General features: G+C 41.6%; 3 protein-coding genes across 3 annotated transcripts; 1 reads left to right on the top strand and 2 right to left on the bottom strand.

Moving 5' to 3' along the window:
* Positions 1 to 5,246: 5,246 nt before the first annotated feature.
* Positions 5,247 to 6,892, bottom strand: EAF01_011891 (uncharacterized protein; the record flags this gene model as incomplete). The annotated part of the gene is made up of 3 exons (XM_038920149.1): positions 5,247 to 5,625; positions 5,695 to 6,479; positions 6,824 to 6,892. 3 exons carry the CDS (start codon positions 6,890 to 6,892, stop codon positions 5,247 to 5,249), a joined length of 1,233 nt encoding a protein of 410 aa, XP_038764403.1.
* Positions 6,893 to 9,528: 2,636 nt separating this feature from the next.
* EAF01_011892 (uncharacterized protein) lies at positions 9,529 to 11,612 on the bottom strand (the record flags this gene model as incomplete). The annotated part of the gene is made up of 4 exons (XM_038920150.1): positions 9,529 to 10,445; positions 10,715 to 11,411; positions 11,459 to 11,533; positions 11,586 to 11,612. 4 exons carry the CDS (start codon positions 11,610 to 11,612, stop codon positions 9,529 to 9,531), a joined length of 1,716 nt encoding a protein of 571 aa, XP_038764404.1.
* Positions 11,613 to 13,496: 1,884 nt separating this feature from the next.
* On the top strand, positions 13,497 to 14,294 carry EAF01_011893 (uncharacterized protein; the record flags this gene model as incomplete). The annotated part of the gene is made up of 1 exon (XM_038920151.1): positions 13,497 to 14,294. The coding sequence occupies one exon, from the start codon at positions 13,497 to 13,499 to the stop codon at positions 14,292 to 14,294; it is 798 nt and encodes a 265-aa protein (XP_038764405.1).
* Positions 14,295 to 14,567: the final 273 nt, after the last annotated feature.

The following is a 14,567-nucleotide window of genomic DNA, read 5'->3' on the forward strand; positions in this document are numbered from 1 at the left end:
AATGAAATTATTTTTACATCTTGTCAAATCTTTTTATGGCGTAATTGTAGGGTTGGTTTGTATGATGATGATAATGATGATGGTGGATTTGATTATTTTTTTGGATGGGGATGGTGATGGTGATTGGGATTGCTTGATGAGTGTGGTGACGGGAAGAGGAGAAAAGTACGTTGGATTTGTTTGGTATGAGTTTAGATGATCATTACTATCCTATCTGCGTGTCAAGAAAACCATAATGGAGGTATCACCTCGGTCCTAATTCGAGTTTCTCTGGACTAGCCCACCTCTACTGAAAAATTCAAGGGATCGACTTCCGAGTCCGGAGTCTTTCAAGAAAAATGCTCAATTTTAAGTTCCAGCATCCAGCACTTGAGATTTAGGGCTTTGATACGACGCAGAACTTATCCACTTAAAGGAGGAAAATGGGGAGCAAAAGTTCTGTTGCACATCTATATTTATGTTTTTATGAGGGTATCCTGATAAGTGGGTGATCGGTGTGTGGAACCAAGTATCTAAGACTGTACTGGTTTCTCTCTCGCTAGTTTGCGTAAGTGCGAGTAGTATTTTTGTTATAATCAACTTATATCTGGGAGGGAATAGTATCGCTTTATTGCGTATCTGTGGATGGAATCTCATGGGGGCATCCTAACCTGTTTCGAATTGGTGGGATTGTTGGTGTGGTCGTGTCGGCTTGCTTATTTGAAGATCGAGTTTGTAGAGTTTGTTCTGCAGAGTAGGGGGAATCTTTTTAAGTTTAAGGTTTCTTGGTAGAAGGGATGGAGAAGGAGATATACTTTCATATCTGATAGCACTTAGGCTGGTGAGAGATGAGAGATGAGTTCCTGCTCCTTTGGGTGAAAGATATGTAGAAGTATGGTTGATTGATTGGATGGATGGATTGAGTTAGTCAGCTTGGTGATTGATTAATAGACTGGAGATACTGAGAAATTGGAATCAAGCAAGGGAGGAAACGAGAGAATGAGGTAGGAGAGGAGGGTAGAGTTTTGGAGAAGATAATCAATGTCAGGAACCCTATTACTTGATGAGTAAGTACGACCCGAGTCTCCAACCAAAAAAAAAATGAAATTCAAACTTCCTTCTGTCTTCCTACGTTATTACTTCTTTTCATTTCCCACTAAAAAGTAGCTGTAGAAAAATCGGTTTCCTAACCAACAGTATCTCCATGATGTCCAACTCAAAAATTACGTGTCTTTATTCATCGAACTCACATTTTATAGGCTGAACACTCAGCGACCAATAGACTACAAATCACCACCATAGAATCTCATTTCCACGAACTTTTGTTGCACATCTGGATAATACTCTATAAGGAACAGAGCATATAAATCTATTACTTCTTAGTATCTCTCAATCCAATAGACTAAGAGCAAGGACTTCCGGTTCATGAGCTAGGGGTGGAAGCTGGAAGCTAGAAATATCGAAGCTCTTGAATCTTAATATTTGGTGAATTTGTTGCTTTTCTGCATATTACTCCATGAAGTTAGCTTCGTGAGAAGATGGCTTGGGAGATTTTCATTACTTAAAAGGAGAAAGCTAGAGATATTGAAACTCTTGAATCTTAGTATTTGGTGAATATGTTGCATCTCTGGATACTACCTCATAAAGTTAGTCTGCTGAGAAGATGGAAATGGGAGGTTTTGACTAGTTGAGAGGGGAAATTAGAGAAAAAAGTCACAATTGAGGTGGAGGGCTAGATTAGTATGATTCTAGATTCAATCTAGAGGGATCTTTTAAGATTGGTTGCATTTTTGTATACTACCTTATCAAGTTAGTCCTGTGAGAAGATTAAATGAGAAATTTTGATTGGTAAAGGGGGGAATCTAGAGACAGATGTTATGATTGGAGCAGAGGGTTAGACTAGTATGGTTCTACATTCAATCTAGAGGGATTTTGTTGCCTCTCTGGATAAGAGATAAGGGGGCTAGTATGATGAGTGTATCTATTAGTATGGTCTTGGTGTGGTTCTAAGGGATTATTTTGGGAATTGCTGCTTGTCTGGATAAGAGATAAGCGAGTTAGTATGATGAGCGTCTTTATTAGCGTAATCTTGGTCTGGTTCTAGGGAATTCCTTTGAGAATTGTTGCATCTCTGGATAAGAGATAAGAAGTCTAGTGAGATTTTGGGGAAAGTTTTGCCAGTTATCAGTGTCTTTGAATATAAGTGACAAGCGGATTCGACAACCATAGGTAGGTATACTTAGGAAGAATATAACTCGTTTTGGTAAGGTGAACTCACTCGGTAAAGTGATTTTAGCCCTGGTGCCGAAAGTCGTTTAATCTATGGCATGTCACAGATATAGTTACTTGGCACATCACGCTAGCGTTAGTGATTTAATGACATCAAGTAAGGTATATTAAAAAAAATAGCCACCTGTCACCAATTTTCCATCGTCTGAAGTTCTTCATGATGACCGTAATTCTGTGTAAGATTACATTGTGAATAATTGATCTCCATTTCATCGATTTTAAGACTATGATTATTGATAAAATTCACTATGTTGAATATATGATACTGGAATATGAGTTGTATAGTAAAGCTCGATAATATACTTGGCTTCGAATTTTGGTGTATTCTTTCTGCCACTGTCATAATAAGTTGACAGGAGTCAAGTACCTTTTTCGAAACTTAAAATTTCATAATTTGACACATTCTTTGTTTCTTTTCCTAAAAATCAAGGCCATAGTCAAACCCTAAATTCCACAATCCAGTCGTAGGTACTAGAAAAATGTATTTGTAAAGAATGAACATGGTTACCATTGGACCAGCCATACCCCTTAGGGCTCTGGCGTCGAGCTTATAATACATTATATGCCTATTCAGGCTAGTACCTTCTTCTGTAATCTATATTCCAGCCCTAAAATAGACTAATTACTTAACTTCTACCCTATCTACCCGACTATTCGATGGAAAATTAGTAATATATACTCAATCTTATCGGAATGAAATTAGTCACCTCAAATTCTGAATAAACTCTGATTGGGATTGGCATGGGAGTTTATTTCTAGTGTCTGGAGACCACAGCAAGCATTTTAACTTTACAAACTTGAGATTGTGTGACTTCCTAACTATGAATGGACGACTGCACTTACCATCGATCTAGGAAATTGGACCATAAAACTTCAAAAACAGGATTTTATAAATTGTTCACTACTCGATCTGGTTTCTGTGAATAGAAAAAGATTAGCTTTTGGATTGATAATGCAACTTATTAAAATCGCTCCTCGTCACTCTCTTAGCCCGGATCGTAGTCAATATGTGACAGAAAGCCTTATTTACATGCGACTACAGACAAATGGATTTTATCATAATGAACACGGTTACCATTGGACGAGACATGTCCCTTAAGGTTCTGGCATCGATCTAATCATACATTATATGCCTGGTTCAGGCTAGCACCTTCTTCTACTACCAGAACCTCGAATCTGCCTCTTCACTGATGGATCTCCATCACTGGCTTGCCGCTTTCATCAACCCCGTTCTCCACACTATCACCTGTAATTTGTAGGCATGAAGCTTGTAAAATAGGATATAAGATGCACAACAATAACGAGTCCAAGACTATGAGTAACTATATTGAATATACCAATGACTTCTATACTCGAAATTACCAAACTAGCTAATAATCTAAATTCCTCAAATTCAAATATTAACTTGTTAAGTATAAGCTTGTAAGGATATAGTCTGTCGCACGGAATATCAGATATACAACAATGATGATTCTAAGACTGTGAATGGTCGTACCGAAGAGGCTGATGATGTACTTGTACTACAAACTTGTGGCTAGTAAGCTAGCTAATGAGCCAAATTCATTGAGTTCGGAAACCGATTATGAAACTTGTAAGGATATAGTCTGACGCACGGAATATCAGGTATGCAACAAAAGCCTTTCGGGCACCTGTGAGTGGTCGAATCCTAGATGCCGGTCAAATATGTGCTCGAGCTAATGAGTTGGATGTGAGCTGGCCCTTGAACTAGATTGTTCCTGGTAATCCAGATTCCTTGAGTTCGGAACTGCCTCGTCAATCATGAACTTGTAAGGATGTAATCTGTGGCACGGATTTTCAGATATGCAACAGACTCATTAAGAACCCATGAGTGGCTGAATCCTAGGTGCCGGGTGAAAATATGCTCGAGACAATGAGTTTAACATGAGCCGGCTCATGAACCAAACTCTTCATTTCTGACGGTCTAGATTACGGGAACATACTTGTCGGGGTACAGCTTGTGAGATGAGAATGTAGATATGCAACGGAAGTTTCTTCGAGACTTTGAATGGCCAATTCTAAGAGTTGGTACCGTGTCGGGACGGGCTCGTTTTTATTTTTACGAGATTAGCAATGTTTAATTTCGAGGACAGACACGCGACGAGACACGAACCAGGACTACGAGTGAATTTATTATAAACCGGACCAGATCACTTGTTTGTACCTTGCAAATCTAAAAACCCGAACCATCTGGTTACTGAATTGTACTTGGACAGCATTAATCTTGTGTGAAAATGCAACTTGCAATTACAAGATATAAACACAAGGAAACCCAATTTGGAAAAAGTATCATCTCCACTCCTGGCGATCTACCCGCGAACTTTCCACTTGTCGAAACTGACGATGCACCCTGTAGTGTAGAATCATATTTAACCAAGTACACCAAAAACTTTTTGATCTACACGTCTGCTCACTTTTTGATTCCTGAAGCTGATAGTTCCGAGTCCTGACTCATAACGTATTCTGCAATTTTGAACTTGGAAGATTAAATAGGATATTTCATCAATAAGAGGCAAGGATTGCTATGAGACTCAGGATAAAACTTGTGAGGATACATTTCATATTATGGAACCGTTAATCTAAACATCATCTCGATTTCAACGAGAACTTGTCATTGAAATTTCATCCCTCGATTTAACATTGGCAGAGGGGTGAACATGCTATCGACATGAGATAATTGAGAGACGAAGATCAAATTACTTTCAACGCACATAATTAACACTTGAGGCTAAATGGGTGCAGCTGTTTGTTCGCACGAGGGAATAAGGGATGACGTCGATCATCAAATTCTATTGCTTTGTTGCTCATGATCTTCGACCTTAGCAGAAGGCCGACGAGTTACTAGAAAGTTCTTTTTGAATAGTTTAAGCCTTGCTTATGGCCAAAGAATGTAAAGGTATAATACAAAAATACGGTAAGAAAGGCCTGCGACATAGGGACTCCGCAACAGATTTAAAATCCTACATATCCCGTAAAACAGAGGCCCTTGCCCAAAGTAGCACCTCGATCCATTCTGGACGTTTGGCCTCGAGTGCTAGCGATAATTTTTCTACCAGATGCTTTCCGGCGCCTTTGGAGAAACTATGTAAGTTACATAAATATAGCGCTACCCCATAATGCATAAATATTAGCATTGCTATGTCGTCACCGTTTATCAAAAGGGTTACCAAAAACTCGCTGGCTGCCAGTGGCCATGCTATGATGGTAGCGCCCTGTTCCATCTGAAAAATTTCCATGTACGAGAAAAGTGATGTACAAGCGTTTAAGTATTCATTTTTATGTTCACTTTCAATGGAAGCTATGTACGTAGTCATTTCGTTCGTCTTATGCAATATCGTCCTGTTGTTCGAAGTCAGTAAAAAGCCTAGTCAAGTCCTATATTTGGGACTAGATAGCCTCTATACATACTGGATGAATTCCTCAATTTTGGATAGATATTCTGGGAATTTCTCGTGCTGGCTCAAAAATATGCCCATGTGTCCAAAAATGGAATTGGTGTTATCAATATGTGTGAGAAGATCCCTGTGAATCGTATTTCTCGGATTGGATGATTTCAGAATCAGTTGGTCCCTCCAAGCCTCGAAAGAACCGGTCCATAAATTACCCCCTATTGTTTGGTCTAAACAGACTGAGAGCCCCTGAAGTAATTTGCGTGTTTGGACTAATTCAGCCACAGGATCGATTTCTTCCCCCCTCAACCTCTCTCTCGACAACGATAAAGAATTTATAACCATGGTCAGAGAACACAGAGATATTGCATCTGAAGCAGATGAATAATTCTGCAAGGCTTCATTGAGACCAAGTATTGCTCGACTGTGATACTGCAAGGCAGTAGCAACCCAATATTGTGATTTGTCAGTCTCAATAGTCGACATGTGAATAGCGGCGGAGGCTAAAATGGCATGAAGCAGAAAAGTATTTTCAATTGCGTGGTGGACCATAACATCGCAGTAAAACATTATATCTCTCGAATCTTTAGAAAGAATGATGGATGTAGAGGTTGAATACTGATGCATCAATCTTAACTCTAGAGCTCTAGTGTTGTCATCTTCGAACTCTGAAGCTGTGGGTGAAGACTGAGATGAGAACCTAGCAGACAAACTGCCTTGTGTCTGGTTTGGTGGCTGCGAAAGGTAACTGCATGGTTCACCTCGTCTTGCACAAATTGCACAAGTCGGCCGTATTTCGTCGCACTGAGATTGGTATATCAGCTACAGCTCGGTGTAACAATTCAACAAGTCAAATGTTTCATCCGAAGATTCCGAACAGGATATTCAGTAGTCCCGACTGGTAGGCTAGACGTCGGCTTTCGATGTCCAAAAGTACTTTGATGTTTACAAGCAGTTCATTATGCAAATGATTTAAACAATTTATGCCACTGGAATGTGCTGCTTGAATACTGAAATCTTAAACATCTTGTTATCGGACTGCAATCTGGATTACTGAAACCCTGACACAAGAAGGGATTGTGCTTTAGGAGAACAGAAAGCGAAAAGCGAAACCATTTTCAGCAAGTAAACAGACAAGACAAACTGACCTTTACCCGTCTCCTTTTGCATTGTGTGCAGCCATTTGATGACTTGGTATGAGTTCGTCGTTTGGACATAGAATTGGGCAGGATAAAAGGTGGGAATATTAAGCCTATTTGTTACCAAAAATCGTGATGTGGTATACGAAGAACACGAAGGAATGTGGTTGAAAATGGACCTTTATTCATATGGGGCGGAAGGGATTGCCGGCGCTGGTGGTTAGGTCATGGCAAGTATTAGCTGAACACCGAATATCCACATCCGGCCGTGGCGAAGCCAGTTTAGCTTTAGCACTATAAGACTGTGCTTTGGTAATGAAGGAAGCTGCCGCATTGCATTGAGACTCTTAAATGTGAAATCATTTAATGAACAATGCTTCGTATATGTTCATAAAACAGACTGCGACTTTAACGGACACTTATTACTCCTAGCTATAATGATTTCTGTCGAAGCGGGCTGTGTATGCGATAGTTATTTACATCTCTAAAATTTAAATATTCACCGCTTCCTTGCATGGACATTGACGGGGAAGTTCTGCCTGTGAAAATCAGCGGTGAAAGATGGAAAGAGTAGACTGAAGGGGTTATTTCTATAGGATTATTAGCCAGTTAATAAGTGGAGCTATAAGAGCTCATACCTCGTATCAGCCTCTTCTCTTTGAGACATTGTAATATCACGTGCTAATGAGGTATATACGTTGGTTAGTTATCCAATTGAAAGCTGGTATCATCTTAGCTCTGTCAACAAGCTTCACGGCTATTTCAAACGTCATATTTCCACTTCGTATTCAGTTTTACCATGTAAATTTGAAAAAATATGCTTAGTCACCCCCTTCCAATTTACCCCCCTTCGTGCATTCGGGTAAAAGCAAACGGAGAGAGAAGACAGACGATTCGTTATTATACAACGCAGTGAGTAACTCTGGAATGTCGATACAGGTGGAACAATTTACCTGTCATTGTTGACAGTTCAAGAGCTGAAGAACTGAGTCGAGATAAAAAGTAACTTGAAACCTTCGAACTGTAAAAGGAGGCTGAAATACTGCTTCCAACTAAAGATAGGGTTAAAAGTCGCTCTAGTCTTGTAAGATCTTACATCAGTCTCGATTCAGACTGCGGTTAGATTGCGATCATAGAACGATGATTTACTGGTAGATTAAGCTTTGTTGACGCCATTCTTGAGCAGGTGCCAGTGGAACGACGCCTATGAAGCATGTTTTCTTTATAACATCTTTTTCCTGTCTTGATTTAGATTCCATCTGCTGTAAGAGTTTCATCTCAATTCTATTTTTGCAACATGACATGGTTTAGAACACTAAGACTAAAAGGTATAATCTGGAGGGGGGAAACATTACTGCATTAAAGCTCGCAAATCATGCTGCGAACTTCTCCTTCTCTTCCCAAAATCACTAAACAACATCACTTTACCAGCGATACACCTGCTTCGATACCATTCCCTGGTTTCTAAGAAAGCTACCACAATATCTTAAGACTCCTAGGAACACAGCGTGTCATTAGAAAACAAAACTATACTCGTGCGGCCAGAACGCATGCCACACTCTACTCACAAGCACGTCCCGGAAGGCGATAGATACAAGATTATTGGTGGTCCATACTTAGGTAGATTGTTGCATACTTTCTGACCGCATGATTATGTTGAAAATCACGACGAGCTCCCTCAAAAAGAACGGTTCTTCCAATCACTCTTATCCAATCAGATGTGACCTATACTGAAAGCAGCCCCCAATACTCCGTACGCTTGGCAACTTCCCCATGGTAGTAGCAGAAAAATCCTTTCCCCGTGATTTCGAATGCGTTAGTATGGATATAGATGCTAAAAAAAAATTGAACCCTTTCAGCAAAGGTGGGGATGGTCCAATTAGCTCTGCCCACCTGTGTTCATTTACAATGCAAAAATCGTACCATCGAATGACGAGAATTTCTATTGAAAGATGCAAGAAGCAAAATGCAAACTTCATATTCTAGCGCACTGTACAATGACGAAGTCGGGGACAGGTAGCAATCAAAGATTCTTCTAAGCAGTAGGGAGAATTTTGATTGCTTCAGAGTGGAAATGCACAAAGTTATATGAACTTATCCCAAGTGTTTCGAATTCTCGCATAAAGTTTGAGAGCGAAGTACAAATCACAAGACTTTCACAGAAAGTCAAATACGAAGGGTGACACGAGGAAGATAAAAGTACTCAACATTACATTGCATGAAATAATTTACAGTGGTCCATCTCCTTCTTCCCTTTCTTGCTTTCATCCATTATGTCGTTCCTTCTCACATTCTTTTCAAAAGCATGGGAACTCCCCACCCGAGAGTGAAAACCATGTTCAGAATCCAACTGTGACGAATTATATTAACAGACTAAGGGAAGACTATCTTAATAAGACGGGCCATTGAATAACCAAGAATCAAAAACAGAAATATCCTCCAAACACGGTAACTCCAGAAGTGTCAAGGAACCCCCGGGATACTGCTTGTCCAAGTACCTCCATGTGATAACCCCGCCGAATCTATAACTATAGACGAAAACGCTTGGAGATCGAGACCTCCGAATAATGAAACGCTGAAGGATGGACATATCTCTAACAGATTTACCGATCAATGCTATGAAAATATGACTCCTTGTCCCTGCAAACCGGCGCCTTATTACTCGCAACGCTGTAACACCCAGTACTCATATCAAGCTCCTTGTGATTTCCTTATCAATGCCCATTAGCGCCATTGGTCTTACCATTAACCTTGGCAACCTCCTGAGTCTCTCTAGGTACAGGACCCAAACGTCCATATTGCCACTCTGGCAAAGTCATCCCAGTCTGCTCATGAATAGTGGACATGAGTGGTGGAAGCATCTGATACATATTACGAATGCTATCCATACCACCCATACCGATTCCCTGAGCTTCAGCAGAGCTGCCTTCACCATTGCCACCAGCCTGTGCACCTGTATTCCAGATCGTCATCTTGGGGTTCAAACCACGAACGGCCTCGGCGTTGGCTTTGGCAAGGTCTTGGTAAGTACCACGCTCGATCATGAGGTATTGCATGAGTCCTTGTGGACCACCCATAGCCTTGCTCATATCTGCGTATGCGACGGCCATAGCACTCATACCAGCTGCCTCCTTTTGCTGTCTCAAGAGGGCTGCTTCGGCTGCTCTGGACTCGGCGATGAAATTAGCTTCAGCTTCCAATTTGATTCTGTAGGCCTTTGCTTCGGCAGCTTTCTGCTCGCTGTAAAGCTCAAACTCTGCGCGGGCCTTCTCTTTATATGCCTTGGCATCAGCCGCCTTCTGTTCACTGTAGACTTTGGCATCGGCACTCTTCTGCTCAGTATTGGCCTTTGCAAGTGCGGCTTGTTTCTCACTATACATCTTAGCATCAGCAGCTCTTTGTTCAGCGTTTGCCTTTGCTTCGGCTATCTTCTGCTGGCTATAGTATTCGGCATTTGAGCGGGCTTGCTCTTCGTAGTTCTTAGCATCAGCAGCTTGTTGCTTAGCTTCACGGGCAATCGTCGCCTTGACAACATCACTAGCACGGAGACGTTCAAGCTCGGTGAAAGCACGTTTGACTTCGACGTCTCGGCGGAGTTCCTCGTCGCGGACTTCGGTAGCACGTGTAGCCTCTTCAAACGTTCAATGCGTCAGTTTATTTCATCCTAAACCAATTGAGTCTCTCTCGAAGATTCTTGATCTCCTTTTCCCTTTGCAAAATCTGTAATTCAATATCTAGAATTGCTACTTTAATGACCATTCTTTCGAGATCCTCAGGAAGAACTCGAGCGTCAGGGTCTTCAAGCTTCAGAATTTTCAGGGTATTGGAGATTTCTTAGAGAAATGTATTAGGAAAACGTTGAGACAGATCCTCCAGAAAATAAAAATAAATATTACTGACCGATTTGAGCAACATTAACATCACGGCTGTAAACAGTTTTGCGGGTCGCAAGTGTGGCCTCAGCGCGAGCCTTCTCACTATCACGTTCTGTCTTTTGAACTGCGGTCTCGGCTTGAACCTTGGCGAGTTCTCGGTCTTGTTCTGCCCGACGCTGAGCCTCTCCAACAGTACCCAATCGTTGAGCCTCTGCTACATCGATACGGGCTTGATTAATAGCACCCTCGTGGGCTTTCTTGCTGAGAGAGGCAAAGTAGTTGGAGCCTGGAGCATCTTTGAGTTCTTTCACGTTGGCGTTATAGATTCTAAGGCCAAATTGTCCCAACTCAGATTGAATGTTCTTGAAGATGTCCTTCTTGAATGCTTCTCTCTCTGTGAAAATCTTCTCCATCGACATGGAGCTGACGAGAACACGGGTTTCACCTTCGATGATACCGACGACAATCTTTCTAAGATGTGCGCCTGCATCACCGTCATTGCTTTCGCCTTCAGCCAACAGCATTGCGAACTTCAAAAGGGCGTCGTCGCCATCCTCTGCGGCGCTCTCATGGTTAGAATCAGCAGTACGAGAATTATCGCCTCTGCGGTTGACATCGGGACCGATGGTGAATACTACAGGAATTGCCAACTGAAGTTTCTCCTTTGTCATCGCCTGAAGTGACAGCTCATAGTCGCGAGGTTGAATGTTGAATCTTCGGACCTGGAAAGCATTAGCAGTGCAATACGAGAGAATGGATATGAACCCGCCTTTTGGAAGGGCCAAACAAAAGCACTCTTGCATATTTTGACAGTCGCAATCTTTGCGCCAGTGATGGCGAGGTACTAAGAGAAGTTAGATAGGTCGTCTTTAAGCGAATTAGGAGCATGTTCAAACCTCATTGGGGGAAGCAATTTGATACATGATGATTGATATGTGATTTTTCCTTGAACTATTGAAATCTTATCACGGGGGGAAATCGAAAGACTTTATAGACTTTTGAAGGGGGGGAGATGTGTCCTGTCATACAATTAGTGGCTGTACTAGCACATTGATTTTACTGAACTATACCGGATCAGTCGATAAACGTGAATACTGACTTGAGTCCGGGGTACTTAACGCTTCTGAATATTCCTAAAAGTTCTCCAAGGTTGCCAAATGCGCTGATAGTGAACTCTCAATTATTGGTGAGCTCGTGATAACCTGCCGAAATGATGTAGATATTGGTAAATGTACTGATAAAATTGTAGAGCTCTAATAGGTATCGGCAGATATAGGCGATGAAATGTTGTGGTTTGATTGGAAGAAAGGGAGGGGCTGATATATCAGTACCTAAGATGGCTCCTTCTAAACTGGTCCGACTCTTATTTGCCCAACACTAAATTACGATTGTGTAGATCAGCTGATCAATTGATCTCTCTTGGGAATAAATGAAGTTGTAACGGCGAAGACACTAGTAATGAGACGCGAGAACAATATAGAAATGGCAATTGATAAGTGATGACGGAAATAAGTAGCGAGCGGGAAACGTCGAACAGAAGATCTAAAGTAACTTTATATACATTCACATCGACTCGCCAAGCTGAGGGCGCCATCAATAAGCAAGACATGTTCAAGGCATTTAGAACAACCTTACTGAGTCATTTTTTATGAGTATTGTGGTGAATACTTCGTCAAAAGGCAGGGCGATAGCGGGATGGGATGCATCAACAATTGAGGAGCAATTTGATGTCAAACCCATTGGATTAACAAGGGAGCCCTCGTCTAACCAATAGCGTTAAGGGCGCAATCCTGTCGACTGAAAATGAATAGTTACACTGCCGCCATTTCGACCGTGTAGAGTAAGAGCTTGGCCCTTTATGACCTATCGTAAACCTACACATTGACTATCTCCTCGCTTACGGATTGGGAATGCTGTGGTGGGAATCATCGGAAGGGAGGAGCGTGTTTAAAGAAGTCCAATCCCCACGATATCATAAAACTTTAATATTTAGACCATCAAATACTTAGATAGATAACACTATAACACTATAAGCTTATCAGCTGTTTACCGCAACCAGGAATAATTCTGCGAAATTGGCAAACGGCAAATTTAGATGCAATTCTGCCACCTTGGCAAGGCTTGCTGGGAATTCCAGCCTGGGATGCCGAGCCCCTAAATTGGGTGATCTTCCCCGGATCCACTGAGGAGTTCTAGCGAGCTTCTAGAAAGTCTCACCTGATCTCGACAGCCCCACACAGCCATTGTCATTTCTTACCTATCAAATTGCACTTCAGTGGCTATTCCTTGACCAAGGCCGATGAGGCAGATAACTTTAAATGGCTACCTTATTTTCGCATATTTTAAAGCCTTTCGGTGCATATTAGGCAGCGAAATAACACATGTTTCTTGGTACGGGGTGTAGCACAGCCGAGTGAGTTGTCCGACCTAAGCAATCCGTGAAATCGCAATTTATTTGAGTCCGAATGAGGATTTCGAAATTCCGAGGCAATTTGAGTCATATCAATGGAGAAGTCACATACATCATCGATTGCTGATAGGCTTTCTCCCAAGCGAATCCGGTCTCGTGACTACTGAACCACTAAAATCTACTAGCACTTAGTAACACTACTTTTAAGTCTACCAAGATTGCGAATTGCTGCAAAAGCAAGAGAGAGTGCGATAATCGGATTTACATCATCGGACGTACCAGAAGGCTCGCTCACATATCCTCGGTAGAGAGGGAACCTATACGTTCTTTCCATAACCAAACCTTGATCATTTCAGCGGCGTCCAAAAATATCACATTTTTGTACCTAGCTGTCAGCATGGATTTAAAAATTCCAATACACGATCACGACGATGAGCCGGCTCCTCCATCATATATGGAATCCGTCTCATCGTCGTCTGTGTCTCCTGCAGTATCGAAGACTTCGGGCTCTTCCCTTTCCCCATCTACGTCCACCTCCTATGGTACCCAAATCCAATCCCAGCTAAACCACCTCAGAACCCAATTCAGCTCCATCCAAACCCAAAAGTCTCTTTTAGAGCACGCACAAGAAGAGAAAATCCTTTCTCTCCTCACAGCCCAAATCCAAATCTATCTATCCGAGTTTGCGAACACGGGTTTGATAAAGGGAACACTGATGTTGATCCCAGCACACTGTCTTCAAAATGAAAAGGCACAGCCGCTTGATTTCGATAGAGAGAATCCTGGATATGACGTATTTGTGGAGATAGGAGATATGGAGAGCCTCAATGGCGGATCATGGTTCTGGGAGGATGAAGACATGGCAAAACGACTAGCTGAGGCTTTGAAACCCGAAAAGGAGCTACCATCCAGACCACTAGTTACGAAACAGGATTCCAAGAAGGTCGTTTCCAGTCCAGGAGTAAATTTTGGCAGATTCTGGGGCAGGAAGTCAAGTTCGAAGAGCGAGGAAAAATCAATGTTAGTAGAGGATATGAAAGTTAGCTCGACTGTCAAGGAGCCGAGAGATAAAGTACACATGAAAGTGGGTGTGGAGGAAGTTGTTTTTGAATATGAAAATAGCTTTGGTCTTTTCGAAACACAAAGAGGAAATGGTATCATGCTTCATTTCAAAATCATCACTACCAAAGAGTAGAGTCGGACTTCATAAGAGGAAGATTTAAAGATGTTTTCGAAGCAAATCTTGTGTCCCCTCTGAACACACGATCTGAATGCTATGACTCACAGGGTACAGAACCCACTACGGTGTTAGTCACGCGTGTAATAAAATAGCAATATTTACCATTATTGCCAATGAATTGATCTTGCTTATATGGACAAGATGACGTCGATATACAGCTCAAAGTGAACATCAATGTACATTCTCACATTCATCAAAAGCTTTCATGCTCCGAATTGGTCATATGAT

Source organism: Botrytis porri (genome assembly GCF_014898465.1).
Source record: "Botrytis porri strain MUCL 3234 chromosome Unknown BPOR_026, whole genome shotgun sequence".
NCBI lineage: Eukaryota > Fungi > Ascomycota > Leotiomycetes > Helotiales > Sclerotiniaceae > Botrytis > Botrytis porri.